This window comes from Mustela putorius, unplaced genomic scaffold (assembly GCF_011764305.1).
Source record: "Mustela putorius furo isolate JIRA1106 unplaced genomic scaffold, ASM1176430v1.1 tig00000854_pilon_pilon_pilon, whole genome shotgun sequence".
Classification (NCBI taxonomy): domain Eukaryota; kingdom Metazoa; phylum Chordata; class Mammalia; order Carnivora; family Mustelidae; genus Mustela; species Mustela putorius.
Window position 1 is genome coordinate 7,057,819 of NW_025421496.1, and position 18,552 is coordinate 7,076,370.

At 43.6% G+C, this 18,552-nt stretch overlaps 1 protein-coding gene across 3 annotated transcripts in view; it reads right to left on the reverse strand.

Annotated features, from left to right (window-relative positions):
- Window positions 1-18,552, reverse strand: part of OSTF1 (osteoclast stimulating factor 1) — a 52,665-nt gene that overhangs the window by 11,162 nt on the left and 22,951 nt on the right. For all 3 annotated transcript variants that reach the window (XM_045085376.1, XM_045085377.1, XM_045085378.1), the window contains exons 2-7: window positions 18,296-18,342; window positions 9,606-9,656; window positions 6,343-6,406; window positions 4,602-4,655; window positions 2,864-2,971; window positions 1,891-1,940 (exon numbers count right to left, since the gene is read on the reverse strand). In XM_045085376.1, coding sequence (XP_044941311.1) covers window positions 1,891-1,940; window positions 2,864-2,971; window positions 4,602-4,655; window positions 6,343-6,406; window positions 9,606-9,656; window positions 18,296-18,342 — 374 coding nt within the window. The remainder of the gene's footprint in view (window positions 1-1,890; window positions 1,941-2,863; window positions 2,972-4,601; window positions 4,656-6,342; window positions 6,407-9,605; window positions 9,657-18,295; window positions 18,343-18,552) is intronic.

The following is an 18,552-nucleotide window of genomic DNA, read 5'->3' on the forward strand; positions in this document are numbered from 1 at the left end:
AGGGGGAGCATCGGAGACACAATCTTCCACTGGCCTTCAAGAAGAAAGCAAACGGCCATGTTGTGAAATGTCTGTGGAGAGAGCCACAGACACTACAGGTGCAAGAAACTGAAAGCTAAGGGCCAGAGCACTATGGGCGCAAGAAACTCAATCCTCCTGGCAAACCTGAGTGAGCCTGGAACAGGAGCTGAGCTCCAGAGGAGAAACCAGTCCAACTCAGAGGAGAAACCAGTCCAACTAATCCCTTGATTCTGGCCCCTGAGACCCTGTGCAGAGAACCCAGCTGTGCCACACCCAGAATTCCGGTCTATCTACAAAAGTATAAGGCAAATGGGTGTTGTTTTAAGCTGCTGAGTCTGTGGTGTTTTGTTACACAGCAACAGAAAACTTACACAGGACAGAAAGGAACTAAAGAGGTAACCAAGATAAAACACGAAGGTAAGAAGATCTCTGAGCAAAACTAAAATAACTGGAGCCTCAATGTTAAGAGGTCCTACCTCATTACGAACAAGCATTCCAGAACCAAAGAACAAAGACAATCATCAGTAAAAGCTGGAAAAGAAACACCGGACAATATTTTTCTAGGCTGAAAGAGTCCACCACTGTTACTGGGAAGAGACCCACATCATGGTAAAATTTCAGACCACCACGGACACAGGGACAATTCTGGGTGAGAGAAAAAGCAGACCACACGCAGAAGAATGGGAATCAAAATGGCATCAAACCTCTCGAAAGCAATCCTAAAAACTGAGTACCCTAGAGGCCTGCCTGCAAAATTCCAAGGGAAATCATTTTCAACCTGGAATTCTCTCAGCCCAGTCAATCCCTTGGACCCCTTTCTTAGCAATCTGCTTGAAGAGGTTCTCAGCAACAGGAGGACAAACGCGGAATGCAAATATCACAGGAGGGAGGGGAAGGAAAGGCTTCGCAGGAAGACAGCAACAGGCAGCAGAGACCAAGCTGCTCAGATCAAAGAATGAGGAGGAGGATGTCGGGAGGTACCAGTACATTCCCGGGCGGGGTGGGGCCAGCAGCGGGGAGAAAACAGTTATCTTACACATTTTGGAAAAGCATGTCAAGAGAACATGAAACAGTGTAGAAGTCTCCAGTGAGATACAAAAACTAAAAACCAGCTGAATAAAAGTAAGGCCAGAAACAGAAATGACACAAACTGTGAGCAATATTTAGCCATAATACTTGTAAGCATTACAATGTTACTCTACAGAGGAGCATACCGGAAACTCTAATAGGATACTTGGCAGATGACCAGAGGAGCAAAGGTTGGGAGATGGCAGATCAGAGTGGGGGCAGGGAGAAGCAGAAGCCTTCAGACAGGACACCAGAGCATTATGAAGATACTGACTTAGGGGACAGCTCTGTAGGCATCTTCCTTAATAACATGACGGCAAGAGGAAAGCGCTAACAGCCAAAAGGAGTGAGTGGGTAGGATGGAGTACGATACGCATTTTGGGCTTAAACAATTTGGACTTCAGGACAATAGTACTTTTTTAACTACGTGTTTATAGTGTTTTGATTAAAAAGTGTATGAAAGGGGCGCCTGGGTGGCTCTGTTGTTAAGTGTCTGCCTTCGGCTCAGGTCATGATCCCAGGGTCCTGGGTTCAAGCCCTGCATTGGGATCCCTGCTCAGCGGGAAGCCTGCTTCTCCCTCTCCATTTCCCACTCCCCCTGCTTGTGCTCTCTCTTGCTATGTCTCTCTCTGTCAAATAAATAAATAAAAATCTTTAAAAAAAGTGTATGGAAGATATGAAATGAGAAGAGGTCAGTTCAAGGCACCAAGACAGGCCTTTGCACGCCCATAAGCCACCCATAAGCAGCCGAGAACAAGGTAGGTGTGTTATGACCACTGACTTCCATGTAAACGATCTTACCTGTTGGTTCAGTTCAACGTTTGGTTGAGTAAACAGCACTTCCACTACGTCTGAAATTTAAAAGGAGAGATATTTTTTAAGAATGAAAAGGAAAAGGCTGATAAGGCTAAGCATAATAGTTTTGAAAGAGAGGATTCTTTAGAAGAATCTTCAAGAACATCTGTACAACAAAATTGTTTAAATGTATGGAAGTACAGGACTTAAGAACCTAAAAAGGAGAATTATCTAGGGAAAAGTTGTTTTCAGATAATCTGGCTTTTGCATTTTGACACAGCAACCACTGTAGAACTAACTCTCTACATTTGCTGTGCTACTTTATATTCATTTAACTAATCTGTGTTTATCAGCTAAAATAAGATTGGCTTCCTTTTGGGAAACAGCCAGAAACTTCTCCTTTGGCTCTGCTATTTATTAATCTGCTAGATGCTTTGTTTCTGGTTGTTGTGTTTGTTTTGTGTGTGTGCTGTAGGGAGAGGTAAATGGGTGTGGGTCAGGCTGAAACACATGTAGAAATTCCACTTGTCCTATTACCGATTTTAATGGAGAAGTTTACCAACTTGATCACTAACTTAAGCAAATGCTGTCCTTCCCCTACATCTAACAGCGTGCATTCAACTTAAAATGTAAATCAAGAAAGCGTATCTTGGGAGAAACTGAGCTGGAGGAGTCCCTGTTGCCCCTTTCTTCTGTAAGATCAGATCGTGGGGTTTGTTTTTACACGACTATTGTTTTCCTGTAACCTTTCCAAGCCCGGGAGAGGAAAGGAAGTTTCCAGGCTTTCCAGTGAGGGAGGTCCACGCAGTGAGTATTCTACCGACTGCTTCCCAGACCTTCCAGGAACAAGGCTCTTTGGCCGAAGTTCTAAAGGACTTGAAAAGAATCGATTGTTTTTTGTTTCTGTAAATCCGTCTCCTCTCTGCGGTGCACGGCTTTGGTAGCGCGGACGGTGAGGACAGCACACAGAAGCTAGTACCTTTATGGCCCCCGTGGCAGGCCCAGTAGAGCGCAGTGCTTCCAGCCTTGTCTAAGCCATTAACGCCGACTCCGTTGTCCAAACACTCTCTCAACCAGCTCAAGTTGCCTGAGAAAGTTTCAAATTGATAAAAACATGAGAAAAAGGGTTTTTTTGTTTTGTTTTGTTTTGCTTCAAAATCAATTTCATCCTCCACAAATTCCCATCTACAATGGATTTGTTAGCAAGTCTGAAATTAAGACCCAACCCACAATGCATTCATTATGGTACATTTTTGCTTCCAGTTTGCTAATGAAAAACATTGACAATGACTTGGGGGTGGGGTAGGGGGAGGGTTGGAAGAGCTTAAACAGCACAAATTATTTGTCACTGTTCTGAGACGCCCGGAGTCAAGGTGCTGGCAGATTCAGTGTCCAGTAAGAGCCTGCTTCCTGGTTCATGGACACTGTCTTTCTACCCCTTGGACAGAAAAGGCAGGAGAGCTCCCCGGGGTCTCTATGGGCTTATTTAAATTCCAGTTTTTTAACAAAGAGTGTAATATTCGGTTCAGGTACTAATGAATTTTTAAATGTCATCTTTGCAATTCTATAACGTATGCACCATTCTAAACCAGTGATTTCCTTTTGTACATTCACATTTCAAAAAGATCTGGGGTATCTGGTGGCTCAGTTTGTTAAGCAACTGCCTTCGGCTCAGATCATGATCCCAGAGTCCTGGGATCAAGTCCCACATCGGACTCCCAGCTTCATAGGGAGTCTGCTTCTCCCTCTGACCTTCTCCCTTCTAATGCTCTCTCTCTATCTCAAATAAATAAATAAAATCATTTTAAAAATTCAGAAAGATCTGGAATAGAATGGAAGAGAGCGACTCCCCTTGTCTATGGCAGGGTTTCTCAACAGCAGCCCTATCGATGGCGGGGCTGCAGAATTCCTTGCTGTTGAGGCTAACCGGTGCCCAGCATCTACTACCCAAAGGTGCCAGGAGCATCCCCAAGTCTACAGTCAAAATGTCTCCAGGCACTGCTGAATATCTCAGGGTTTGGAGGAGGAAACCACAGATGCGTGGGACCAAGGCCCATCCCTGTTGCTTCCTCCCCAACCTCAACCTCATCCCACACAACAACACTCTCCTAAATGCTAACGCCCACAAGAAGTCTCCACCCTCCTGCCCTCTGGTTACTCACTGCGGCCTCTATAACCTGCTTAACTTAAACATACTTCAACTGCTTTTCTTCTGACATCATCTTGTGATGATCTGTTACACACATGGCACCCCCGGCCAGACTCTGGGCTCCGGGAGTTACAAGCAATGCCTTTCCACCTGCCACTGAGCACAGACTAAATAAAGGACTCAAAAGTGTTTGGTGGCTGACATTTTAAAAATTAAAATCACAGGGGCACCCCGCCAGCTCAGTTGGTAGAGAATGTGATGCTTGATCTCGGGGTTGTGAGTTCAAGCCCCACACGGGGGTGTAGGGCTTACTTAAGGAAATTAAAAAAAAAAAAAAATTAATCACATTTTCTCTCTCGAGGGTGCTAGAAGGCAGAACAGAGATTGCCTCTGGAGGACATGGGGATTTAACTGGAATGGGAACATTTTAGGATGACACAAGTGTTCTAGATCTTACTCTGGGTGTTGGCGATATGGGTGTACATACCAGTCAGAAGTCATCAGACGATATAATTAAAATCTGTGTTTTGCTCTACTGCGTATCTCAATCAAAAACAATCACACCTACCTCTTTTTGCAGCTTCATGCAATGGATTGTCAATGGATTCTGCCTGCTCAGCCACTAGATTGAAAACAGAAAGAGCAAAGGCAACATTGAGAGTGCCACCCCGTTGACTCATGACTCACTAAAGCCACTTCGCAGCCCCCTGGCTCCCCGAGTGCCAGGGCCTTTTACCACATGGCAGCCCTTTGGGTGCGGATTTAAATTAAAAAAAAAAAAGGCAGAAAATCAAACAGATGCTTCCTGCTTTAAAAGAAACTGAATTATTTGCAAATGAAACCAAACTGAGCAGTAAGGCAACACCATGGCAAGGAACTGGTGTACAAACAAAGCCACACGCAGTAATGAACGGCAAGGATAAGCAAAAACAAGCAGATCACAGCCTGCACACCAGCACACCCAAGTCTGTCCTCAACGGAGTCACAGAAATGCGAAGGAAACCATTCGATGTTCATTTGTACCTTCTGTAAAAACACCCGACTTCGAAGACGGTCGAAAATAATTGTTTCCCTTGTGTGTGTGTGCACGTGGGGGGCACGCATGAGGGGGAAAGAGTTCACTTCCCGTATTCACAAAGGGCGAGTGGCGTCCCTACCTGCCTCTGAGGAAGGTGAAGAGTTCTCTGCTGTCCCACAATCAGCGGGAACGACCACACGCAGACTGCGGTTCAAAACAGATGTCAGACCCGCACCCTCCCGCCATCAAGAGCTAAAACGGGACATGCCCTTGGCTACTGGAGGGTGCAAAGCAACAGGGGGGAGCATTTTACATGCTCACTGTCTGTGACTCGCTGGAAATGGAGTGCAAAGGTTGGAGGAGGGTAGAAATGTTTCGAGTCTTTTTTTAACCCGGAATGGTATCACCTTTAGACCAGGGCAAGCGGGGCCCCTCCGTGGGGCCCTCCCCACCCCGCCCTTCCCCTCGCCCTCTTAGCTCCCCACAGACTTTGCAACAGTCTCTTCCTTGAAAGTTTCTAAGTCCTGTGCCAGTGCTTGGAACTCGGCCTGACACCATCCCAGTGGTCCTGAGACTCATCCCGTGCTGAAGTCAAAAGGAATCGTGGAAGTGACTGAAATCAAACCTCTCACGACACGGTGGGGAAACAGTCCCAGGGACAGTGGAGAAGGGCCTTGGCTAAAGCCCCTTGTTATTAAGAAGTGGAAGAAAAAGGATTAAAACCCTGTTTACCCATCCCGGGCTCTTTTTACTCTACTTTGCCATTTTCTGCAGAAGTACTTTGTTTGTCCTCTTCCAACTGATAGTGGCTTCAAGGCAGAAGCTGCCTCTCACTCCCCAAGCTCCTCACACTGCCTGGACACCCACCCAGTGAACACAACTGCCTCAGACGTGAAAGAACAAGGCAAGGTCACTCCGTCACCAGAGAAAGGGCTAGGCTAAGAAAACACCGGAGATTTGGTTTAACAGCAAAGGAAAAGGGAAAAAAAGAAAAACAAAACATAACATGCTAAGAACTAGATAAAGGAAAGCCATAAGCACTTCCTTGGAGACCTGGGGTTCTACTGAGAGTGCAACAATGCATTTTCTTAAGCCAAAGAGTCAAGTTCAAGTGCCTCCAGTGCCCATTCCCCCTTTTATTAAGGAGAGCTTCATGGAGTACACAATGTCCTATCCTGGCAATGACTCCACTGAGGCTCGGCTGAGGCAGCAAGCAGAAAGGCTTCAGGAACTGCAACACTGAAAGTCCACAGAGTAGAAACGAAGTAATAACCAACCCAGCCAAGCTTACCGTAGTTGCTTGGGATGAGTCCAGTCCTGCCTTTGGACGTGCCTTTCCACCAATTGGTATCACTCTAGTGAAAGAAGAGTTAGATTAAGTGGCACCAAATTTATATTCAATCACTTTTAAAACCATCTGGCTTGGGGCGCTTGGGTGGCTCAGTCAGTAAAGTATCTGCCTTCTGCTCTGGCCATAATCCCAGGGTCCTGGGATCGAGCCCCATATCAGGCTCCTTGTTCAGCAGGAAGCCTGCTTCTCCCTCTCCCTCTCCACAACCCCCCCCTCCCGCTCATTCTCTCTCTCTAATAAATAAGCAAATAAAATCTTTAAAACAAACAAAAACCAAACAAACAAACAAACAAAAAAAAACTATCTGGCTCATGGTCTGCCCTGCCCTACAGAATGTCCATCGGCCCCGGTCACATCAAGTTTCCTCACCCCCTAGTTACGGATGCCTGTTACCGCTCTCATTAAAGTACAAATGTACCCCCATCGGCCTGCGACATAACACAATACACTTCATCACAGACCCTCAACAACCACACACATCAGAGATCATGGGAAAGGGAAGAAAACAATTATAGCTAAACTACCCATAGAATTTTTTTGTCCAGAGTCTAATTTCTTGTAGCTGGAAGATTTTTTTTTTCTAAACATATCTTTATTTTAACCCACTGAGCCACCCTGGTGCCCCTAAACATATCTTTATTTTAGTTTCATTTGGAGGGAAACTTTATTTTAGAAAAATTCAAACCTATAAAAGGTAGGAAAAGGGGCGCCTGGGTGGCTCAGTGGGTTAAAGCCTCTGCCTTCGGCCGAGGTCATGATCCCGGGGTCCTGGGATCGAGCCCCGCATCGGGCTGTCCGCTCCGCGGAGAGCCTGCTTCCTCCTCTCTCTCTTTCTACCTGCCTCTCTGCCTACTTGTGATCTCTGTCTGTCAAATAAATAAAATCTTTAAAAAAAAAAAAAAAGGTAGGAAGAACAGGATAATGGACCTACATAAACTCAGCTCCCACCTGCATCAATTATTCACTCATGGGCCAACTATTTCCTCTATCGAACCCACAACCTCCCTCCCCTTCGGATTATTTTGAAATAAACGGCAGACATTGTATTAGCTCACCTGTACATATTTCAGTAAGATGATTTTTTTCCGAAGACATAAAACCATTATCATCACATAAAATTTATTTCAGTAATTCCTTAATATCATCAAATATCTAGATCAATATTCAACTCTTCCAGTTGTCCCACAATTTAGAATTCAAGTAAGGGTCATACAATATGATGGATTGATTGTCTCTTGTCTCTTTTAGTATATAGGTTTCTTCTTTTTCTTCTTTTTTTTCTTCTTCACTCCTTGATTATACACTTGTTGAAGGAACCAGTTTATTTGGTCCTCTGAGTTTCAAACAGTCTGGATTTTGCCTGTTCCCTCTCTCTGTCTTACCAAAAATGTGTTCCTTTCTTCCCCCTATTGTCTATAAATTGGTTGTTAGTTCTAGAGGCTTAATTAGATTCAGATTCAGTTTTCTGGGCAAGACTATTTTATAGGTAGTATCGATTTCTTCCATCAAGAGACACATAATGTCTTATGGTCTCTCCTTTTGTAAGGTTAGTTAGCCACTGAAGAGCACCAGCTGGGTCCATAATTTGCTGGGAGCTGCAAAATGGTAACATTCTATCACTCCTTTCTCACTTAAACAATCAGAGTATCTCTTTAAAGAACAATTTTCCCTCATCAAGTCTCAGGTTACCCAGAGATGAAGTTCATAGAGAAAAGGCAGAATCAATGCTCATGATTTTCCCTAACTGAACAGAATAAAACATTGGTTCCCTAGCATCTGCTCAGGGTGAAGAAGGATGCTTGGTTTTTGGAAGTATATTGACAGCTCACGGATTTAAACACAGTAAATGTGCTTCAATTCCAGGGGATTGTTGCCCTATTTAACTGCTCGAATTGTCCTATCTTTGACTAGTGGCAGCCTCTTCGACTTCATTCCTGTCCTTCTACTGTGACCCTTGTTTTGAAGGCTTTCCTACTTTCTTTTTTAAATTTAATTGAATTTTATATTTTTAAGATTTTATTTATTTGACCAGAGAGAGAGAGAGAGAGAGAGAGCATGCACAAGTAGGCAGAGCGGCAGGCAGAGAGAGAGGGAGAAAAATCCCACTGAGCAGGGAGCCCAAGGTGGGGCTCGATCCCAGGACCCCGGGATCATGACCCGAGTCGAAGGTAGCCGCTTAACCAGTCATTCTTTTTTCTAGGCCTTTACAAAAGACAGAGCAGGACCTATTTTTATTTTACTGTAGATGAAGTACAACGTACTTGCCATACAGGTGCAGAGCCACGGGGTTTTCATTTAGCCTCCTTGATCTAACATCTGTGTACCTTTTCCTGCCGGCTGAAAACCCCCGTGTCAGTATCACTGACCTAATGACTCATTTACTCTCAACCACAATACAACGCAGCAATCTCAGCACAGAAACACCAATGCTTCTGCTACAGGACCATGACTGAAAGCAGGGCATAGTCATTCCTCCTGCCAGGCCTTTTTGTCCTTCAGGTTCATTCTACTGGAGATGTTCCCTCGGACTGCTGGGTTTTAAGTTCACTTGGAACAGTACCTTTCTGTGGGGTTGTGCCAATTCCCCGGGGTGTAACTAACTTCATTTGATTCATTCTGCTTTTAAATTTCAAGGACTGCTTTTTTGCCATTTCATTTCATAACTATGCAAAAGTGTATATGACTCCAAAGTCAGATCTCCAAAATAAGGTGTGATTTTTTTTTTTAAAGGCTATATTCCATGTTTCCTTTACCCTATCTGCCTTCCCTCACATAGAAGAAACTATTTTTTAAAATTTTACTCGATGATTCCTCCTTTGACCTTTTGTTTTAAACTGAAGAAAACAGTTACACATATCACCTCTCAGGTAAATAAGGCATACTGTTCACATTTTTTTTTTACCTTTAGTTTTTTCACTTAAATTACTCTATAATAGCATTTGGAGATATTGCTCATTCTTTTTTATAAATGCATAAAACTCTGTGGATATATCAAAACTTATTCAACTATCTTCTTACAGGTGGACATAAGGGCTACCTCTAATTTTATGCTATTATTACAAATTGTGCTAAAATGAACAAACACGGGCATATGCATTTCTATACAAATAAACATTTAAACACTGTACAATATTACAGCTACACAAAATAGCCTTATGTATCTTTAGTTCATATGTAGTATTACAAAATATTGCTGGGCTTACCATGTCAGTAATGTAGATAATATCACCTTCCTCAAAGTACAACTCATCTGGCTGAAAGAAAAAAAATATACACAGTTTGACTTCATGTGATTTTTCATGAATTAGAATATAATGATGATGCTAATAATTACACAAATTTCAAATACTAAAGTACCTTACAGACAATGTGGTTTTAAATACTTAAATCTGCACACAGACCACTTAACGAAACATCACTGACAAACTAACATATGTATAGAAAGCTGAATTTTTCCTGTGATGAACTTCAAAGAATTGCATACATGACATATAAGATTTCCCCCTACGCACACATCTTACATTCTTTCACAATGAAAGCAAAGCATTTTCTATCAAAATAAAATATTAATAAAACTTTTCTCATAAAAAGTCTAAAAGGTGATACACATTTTTTCGTAAGAGGATAAATGTCTAGAATTTAAAACCAGGCAAAATAGCCAGGAGCTTGGCTCTTGTCTAAGGGATTAGGTTCAATCCTTAAATATACGTTCTTTTTTTTTTTTAAGATTTTATTTTTTTATTTGACAGACAGAGATCACAAACAGGCAGAGAGGCGGGGGGTGGGGCAGGCACCCCGCCAAGCAGAGAGCCCAATAGGGGCCTTGATCCCAGGACCCTGGGATCATGACCTGAGCTGAAGGCAAAGGCTTTAACCCACTGAGCCACCCAGGCACCCCTTAAATACACTTTCAGATCAATATCTGCTACCTGCTTATTTTGAGAAAACAATTATCCTATCTTTTCATGCTCAGAGAGAATGAACATTTCCTATATAAGAATAGTTAATATGGGGACGCCTGGGTGGCTCAGTGGGTTAAGCCACTGTCTTCCGCTCAGGTCATGATCCCAGGGTCCTGGGATCGAGCCCCAAATCGGGCTCTCTGCTCAGCAGAGAGCCTGCTTCCTCCTCTCTCTCTGCCTGCCTCTCTGCCTGCTTGTCATCTCTCTCTGTCAAATAAATAAAAAAAAATCTTTAAAAAAAAAAAAGAATAGTTAATATGTAATTCAACCATTAATAAAGCTAAAGAGTGGGGAAAACAGGAAGCAGTAACTCAGTCAGTCCAGACCATAAGCAGCTCTCAGGGCTTAGCTGACCACACAGATGACATGCACTCCAGCTTGTCCTGCAAATGCTCTGAATTCAGCCACGTGCTTTAATAAGCATCTTTTTTCTATCACGAAATTAACGCTTACCAGCATGACTCTGTAAGTATATAGGACCTTGCCTATTAGGATCAAGTTTCAGATACTGGGATATAGTCACGTTGTCATGTTGAATGAAGAATGTGGAGCACAGAATTTGATGTAGGATAAGATCACAATTATGTATGAAATATGAAATATGTAGAAAAATTTTTCCAAATTTTCTATCATGAGCTTGTGTTACTTTCATAATTTGGGTTGGAAAAATATTTTTTAAACAGGCTTTGATAGTTCTGATTATAGTTACTGTTCCATACAAATAAAACTCAAACAAATAATTTCATCGACTGATTTTTCCATTTATCTCCTCTCTGTTACAGACCACAGTGGCAAATATGACTCTGAGCTACTAATTTACTTAGTTTCTAAGCTGATCTGTATTATTATAACTATATCCTCCTGAATATAAATGAAGACTAGATCAGCTACACCATGCTGAAACCAACCACACACATAAATCACTCAGGCACATTATGCATTCAAATATAAAAATTACCAAATGGTAATTAATGATACTAAAAAATTGCTGAGTTCCTTTATTTTTTTAAAGATTTTATTTATTTATTTGCGAGAGAGAGAAAATGAGTAGTGAGAAGAACAGAGACTGAAGGAGAAACAGACTTCCTGCTGAGCAGGGAGCCTGATGTGGGACTCGCTCCCATGACCCTGAGATCATGACCTGGACTGAAGGCAGATGCTTAACCCACTGAACCACCCAGGCGCTCTGCCTAGTTCCTTTAAAAGGTACCTCCTGAAGTATTTGTTGCATTCACTGAATCCAGACTTAACACACAGCACAAGCTATGCAAAATTAATTGAGCCTATGTTGACTCAATAACATAGATTTATAAGATTATTAGAAATAGACATTTAGGGCAAAAAAAAGTAAAGTCCCCTAATCCTTTCCTATCATGTTCTGATGATTTATGATCAACAGACTACCAATTATGATAGATATAGAAAGTGACTAGGGAAACGTACTACTTTTTTTTTTTAAGTATTTCCCTGCTGCAAACTGGATCACTCCCAGTGAGGCCGTAAAGGGTTCACACTGCCCACCCAGCACCCCAGCTGGACCCACTGGCCATCCCTATAATAGGAGGGTCCACCTTCACTGGCCATTTCAACATGCTTTGACTTGTCTCCTTGAGATGACAATACGGGTTAGGAGGAGAGAATGAGGAGAATGTAAACTAGGAAGGAAAGCAGAATACATGTGCAAGCTTGGCGTTTTTCTGGAGGGACTCTGAGTTTCCCGGAGTTTCGAAAGAGTGCAACGTCTTTAAGAGATATTTCTGGTCTTGGAGTCATCCAAAGCACATCTTACCCCGTCCCTCTCCAAGACCTAACCTTGCCACTTATGTCTAGCAAGGGGCTTTCACGGAAGTTAAAGATCTACTTATGGTGTTGGCCTCCTTTTAAAACCACAAGTCAAGTTTGCCTAAATTTCAACACGCAGTAAGTTCATTCACCCTTGAACCAAAAAGGTGTGTTCTGAAAAGGAACCGAACAAACAGGTTCAAAAAAGCACACACACACAAAAAACCCTGTGATGAGACCTTCTCATGAAAACAAAACAAAAAACAAAACAAAACAAAAAAACAAAAAACCCACAACAATGGACCATAAGTGCTTAATGGGTATAGGATTTTCTTTCAGAAGGATGAAAATGTTTTCGAACTGGATAGAGGTGGGGGTTGTACAACACCATAAATTTACTAAATAACATTGAACTGTTCCCTTCAAAACGGTGAATTTTATGTTATGTGAATTTTTACCTCAATTTTTCAAATGGCAATAAAAAATAAAATAAATTTAGAGGCAATAAAAAACCCAGAACAGTTACAGTTCTTATTGTCTTTTAAGTAATTCTCATCCTTTGCGGTTTGATAAAACGGATCATTTGGAAAATGTCACTCGGCACGGTCATTTCGATACTTCTCAGTGCTGCTTTGGTTTTTAAAATAATGGCTGTTGTTCAAACACTGTTGTCTGCCACAAGCCACCTATTAGGTGAGACTTTTTTTTTCAGTTGAGGGGATGACAACTGCCGCCGATTTCAGTCAGGGGAGAAAAAGGTCTCACTATTTTTCAATACTAAGAAAGGAGAGTGGACAGTTTATTTTCTTTTTAATCAATAGCTCCCAGACGGAGAGTGCTACTGCCCATAAAATAGCTTCTTCCAAAGGAACCAGGGGCAGTTTTTCCTAATCTAGCCACCGAATTCTTCACACTGTTACTAGCTGTATAGACAATAAGGTCATTATCATGATTTTAGAACTTAAATAGATTTTACCTACAATATTCACACTTTCCCTTAAGAAACTGCCTGTAGGGCACTTGAATGATTTGATGAGGGTCTACTTTTAAATTCCTGGCATTATACTCATGGAGAAGAAATGGGGAAATAGTGACACAATCAAGCAAGCACTTTATTTCTAGATTGTTCTTTGGTTTTCAACCACATTCCTCTTTTCCCCTCTCCTTGAAGAACCACAAGGTATCAGGACAAGCAAATTGTTGGCCACTGGAATGTCAGAGTGATGAGTACAAACTTGGTAATATATATTCTCATTCCTGTTTCATGTATTCTTGGTGACATGTAATTCCCAAGGCATTCGTTCGGTTGGTTTATGAAAAAATATATTTTATGAAAAATTTTAGAGACTATAACATCCTTATGAAACTTTTCAGGTGTGTCAACCTGGAACCCCAAGAACTGATAAAAATATTTTTACAAATCAAATTTTCTCTGGATATTTTTATTTACCACTTTATAGGACTACAAAGTGCAGGCACTAGCCTGGCAAATATTAACACATTAATCCTCACCAGCAACCCCATGAGGTGGGTGTTACTCTTATCAACACCCTGTAGATGAGAAGCTTATCCAAGGCCATAGAGCAAGTATATGGTAGACACTAGACTTGAACCACGACAGTTAGAGTCTGGAATCTTCACCAGCACCTATGCTTGCTCTCTTACGGGAGGGTCATGTATAGCCATAACTGGTCATCTCGGTATCAAGACCAGGTTAAAACGTGGTGGCCACGGAAAGCATCTGTGGTTTGCCGCTACTCCCAATCCCTTTGTGATGCAGTACAACAGAACCAACAGCAACCCCTTACACTTGCAAAGCATGCTTAACCTCGTTTAATCCTCATGATGACCCATTAATTAGGGCAGGGCTGAAATACGGGTATCATCTCCATTTCATAACCAGGCTCAGAGGGGTGTTGAAGAACTTGCCACAAACCACACAGTGAGAGAGTGGCGGGGCTGGGCTCCTGCTTCAGCTTTTGCAGTCCCCATTCTAGGGTTCCTGCCTCTCCGCTGAGTGTGATAAACCTAGTGAAGCCCAGAAAATGGGATACAACAGAGCAGGGTCCTGCTGCTTTCCCTTTTCCCAATACACCACCAACACACAGAAAATGCTGTTCCCTTTCTCCTGGTGCATCTTGACACTGGTCTATCCAGTCCAGCCAGATCTCTGTATGAGACTTTATTGGATGGGGGGTTGAGCAAGAATGAAGAACCAAACATGTATGGGTGGTGCCAGGACTCCCCTGCCTTCAAGCAAGACTGAACAGAAATGGGTTGGCAGGAAGAACCAGAAGTGACAAACTGCCTAGTGTTTTTGCTGTCCCATAGATTGCCGAGACTGAAGCTGGCACTGCCAGCCCTATTCCCTGATGAGAGAAGAGCAGTTAAAAGCTGGATGTAGGCCTTCCCGGGGTGCCGCACTTGTCAGCAAGTGTCCCACAGAAGCCAGCTCAGCCCTTGCATCTTGCCTGGTCCCAGTGACTCTGAGGAGGCCAGGTCCGCATCCATCCTGCCGGGCGTGGCTACTCGGGGAGACGGGAGAGAGAGACAAACTGAGCTTCCCGCATCATCCAACAGAACTCCTTACTCAGAAAAAGAATGTAAAACTAAACTAGCACTGGGATGACACTCAGAACATCGAGTAACTGGTCTAGCACAGGCACTTAAGCAGCAAGGAAGGCCGGGAGCTAGAGGCTCCTTGCCCAGCCAGCCACCTCCCCTTTAACATCTGCATCGAGGGGAGGTGGGAAACGGCAGACTGCGGGGGCACCAGGCGCGGGATACTAATTACTGAGCACGTAGTACATCCCGGGTGGATTAGCGCCTGCACCACAGCTCAGGATCCCTGGGACCAGGCATATTAAAAAAAAAAACAAAAACATTTTAAATATGGACTCTTCAAAAACCCTAGTGAATTAAATATCTTTTTCCTTCTGCACATTCAATAATAACAAAGATTTTTTTTTTTTAAGATTTTATTTATTTATTTGAGAGACAGAAACAGAAAGTGCGAGCAAGAACAGGAGGGGAGGGCCGAGGGAGAGAGAGAAAAGCAGACCCCCCCCACCACTGCGCAGGGGGCCAGTCGTGGGGCTCCATCCCAAGACCCTGGGATCATGCCCTGAGCCAAAGGCAGATGCATAACCAACTGAGCCATGCGGGAGCCCCAATAACGAAGATTTAAAAAAAGAAAAAAAAAAGTTGTAGAGAATTCCATCCTGCAGCAGAACTGGAGGTGAATTAAAATAATCAATATGTCAACCCACCAAAACTATTAGCTAAATGTCTATAAAGATAGCACCCACGATCCCTCCTAACCATAATAGCAGCTTCACACATTAATCTCACCTACTTTGCATTAAAACCCCATGAGATTATTATTATTCTCACTTGACAGAGGAGCACGCCGGGGTACAAAGATAGGGAATTCCCAAATTTCTCAGGTCACACAGATGCTAACGAGGCAGAGTGGGTCCTAAAACCTATGGCCAGCTCTGAACAGCCCTGTGTTCTGCCCCCGACCCAGACATGTGTTATGGGGAGCTGGACAGAAATGCCAAGTGTAAAAGGCAACCCGCTCTTGGCTGGGTTACTCAGAGAGTCTTTATAGAAAAGGAAGTATGTTATTAGAGCCTAGAGAGGGGCAATACTATAAGTCTAGAAAGGGTTCAGAGATGGGTTCTGCTGTGCATCAAATCCAGGCTAGAACGGTCTAAGAAGGGAAAGGAGCAGAGGACTGCGGGGCTAGAAACACGCTGGAGTCTAGGGGACTCCCAAGTCAAATAAAGAGGTGAAGCAGATAACGGGAGCAAAGCTACATTTTAGGAAAATCAATCAGGAAGAAGAATGCGGAAGGAATGGAGAGAAGCTGGAGTCCTTCAGCCAGAAGCAAGAAAACGCACAAGAGAACCAAAGGAGGAGGAGGTCAGTGACAAAGGACAAAGGTGATGACCAACAGGATATTGGGGGGAGAGTCAGGACTCATGTCTGGTCTCAAACTGAGCACATGCAGGTCCCTTCCTAGAGTGAGGGAGGCTTTAGAGAATGATCTAGTATTTATTCACTGACCAGCCCAGGAGGGCAGCTGATGCGCACGCCCCAGCCCCCACTTCCATCAGCCTCAGGGGGCTTGCAACCTAGGAAACCATCGATCAGGACAACCAGATGCAGGAAATGACAGCCTTCCTGTGAGCAAGGGACAAACACAAAGACAACAACTTCTGGGGCTCATACTTCCTTACCTTTTTGTGCACCTCCACCCCGCCCAATTCATATGGTGAAGTCCTAACCCTTAATACCTCAGGATGTTGAGAGTATTTAGAGACAGATTCTTTAAAGAGGTAATTAAATTAGTATTAGGTCATTCAAGTGAACCCTAACCCATACAGGACTGGTGCCCTTTGAAGAGCAGACTGGGAAACTGACAAGCATAGAGGGAAAATGACCCACTTGGGGACACCAGGAGAACACAGTCATCTACAAGCCACAGAGAGAGGCTCTGGAAGAAACCAACCCTGTCCACACCTCCATGTGACTCTTTGCTTCCGAACCTCTAAGAAAAATTTTTGTCGGTTAAGCAAAGGACTTTGCTCTGTAGCCGTAGCCAGCTGACATGTGGCCCGTTCGTTACCGCCTCCTCCAACACAGGCCAGATGCCACTGGAACATCCCGGTAATAAAAATGAAAACCTATGATCTACCTCTACCCACCCCACCCCTTTCTTGGTCCAGGAACACTTTGTTTATTAAGTCTTGGGAGGATTCATCGGAGCACGAGCACATCCCGTATTAGTGTACAACTCCCTACTTCAAATATCGATCTCATTCCCCACTCACAGCCAAATTCTGCAGCATGGCTGATGAGGACACAGATGGCCACAAAGATCTGGAATTTGAGGGCCGGCCGCCTCCTGAAGGCAATGAGCCAACGCTTGGCACCGTCTGGTTTTGTGTTACCTTCTGAGATGCTCAGCTCTGGGGAGGTCAGTGTCCAGGGCAAAACCAGACAAAGCCAGTGGCAAGCTAGCTACCCCCAGCACGAAGGCTCCCGTCGCTAGTGAGTAGGACGGGGAAGTAGAGAGGGTGGGTTTCCTTGCTCAGTCTCTCTCCTCTGCCTCCTAACCATCTGGACCTTCTGCTCCCACTCTCACTCTGCGGGATGGTTTCCCACTCCGCAGGAGAGTGGCTCTTCTAAAACTTGTCTGGTCAACCCTGGACTCAACACCATCCATCCCCCCCAACGAAGCCCCTACGCGATCTGCCCTCCTCCTCCTCCTCCCAGGCTCTCTGGACCTATCTCCTACCTCCCTCTTCTTTATGCGCAACTTTCTAAGCTGCTGTCCTCCCTGTTGTTTCTAGAACCCACCAAAGACGCTCCTTGCTGTTCCCATGGCTCTCTCACTTCCCTCAGGTCTCCACACGAATGTCACCTTTATAGAAAGCTCATCCCCGAACACCCTGCTGAAAAGAACTCTTTTCTCCATGAAACTTTTGGCCCCGTACCCTCTGTATTTTTCTTCGTTGCACTGATCAGGCCTTGACAGCCATGTTCATTTGTCTGCTAACTGTCTGTCTCCCCGCATTGGGAGGGGAGCTTCATGGGGCCACCCTTTCTGTTGACGTGGCACTGTCCCCAAGCACGAACCTGGGTCAGGGTCTGGCACATAGTAAGTGCTCACTAAACCAAGCATGGATGTGTAGATGGATGGATGAACACCAGAAAGAGCAAAAACAGAAAAAATTATTCTAGATAGTTGGTTAAAGGTGCCATTATGAGGTGGGCTGAGGTAGAGGGTCAACAGGAAGAAGAGGAAGGTCAGCGTTGTGATTCACAGGAAGGATGACTAAGACAAGGTCATGTGCTTTACATGTGGGTCACTTGGTGATTTTTAAAGTGAATGATGTCACCCTAGGGGAAAAGGCAAAATAGGATGGACTACATGACCTCAAGGTGGGGAACACTTTCAGGTCAACCCAAGGGACTTAGCTCTCACACCTCTGGACCGCCTGGGAAGTGACTGACCATCCATTCTGGTGAATCATTTACGGCTATCAGAGAAAAGACAGGCCATTTAGGCCAGAGGAAGTATCTAAAAAAATCACCTTAAGTTTTTATGCCAATTTTGAGGTTAAAGATTGAATACTTACAGTTCTGGGTTCAAACGTATAAAGAGCTCTGAACACTTTAACTTGCCCTAAAAGAGAGGGAATAAACAACACATGATCAATTCTTTCATTTTAAGTTTACTCTAAATAATACTATCCATTATAGTCTTCAGAATTCCCTAATTAAATGCCCATGTGAGAAATTTATTTTGGAATTAAAATGCTTTTTTCTGCATAGAGGATATTTTGTAAATATGTATTAAAGGAAGGCATGAATCAACACATATCTCTGAGGATGA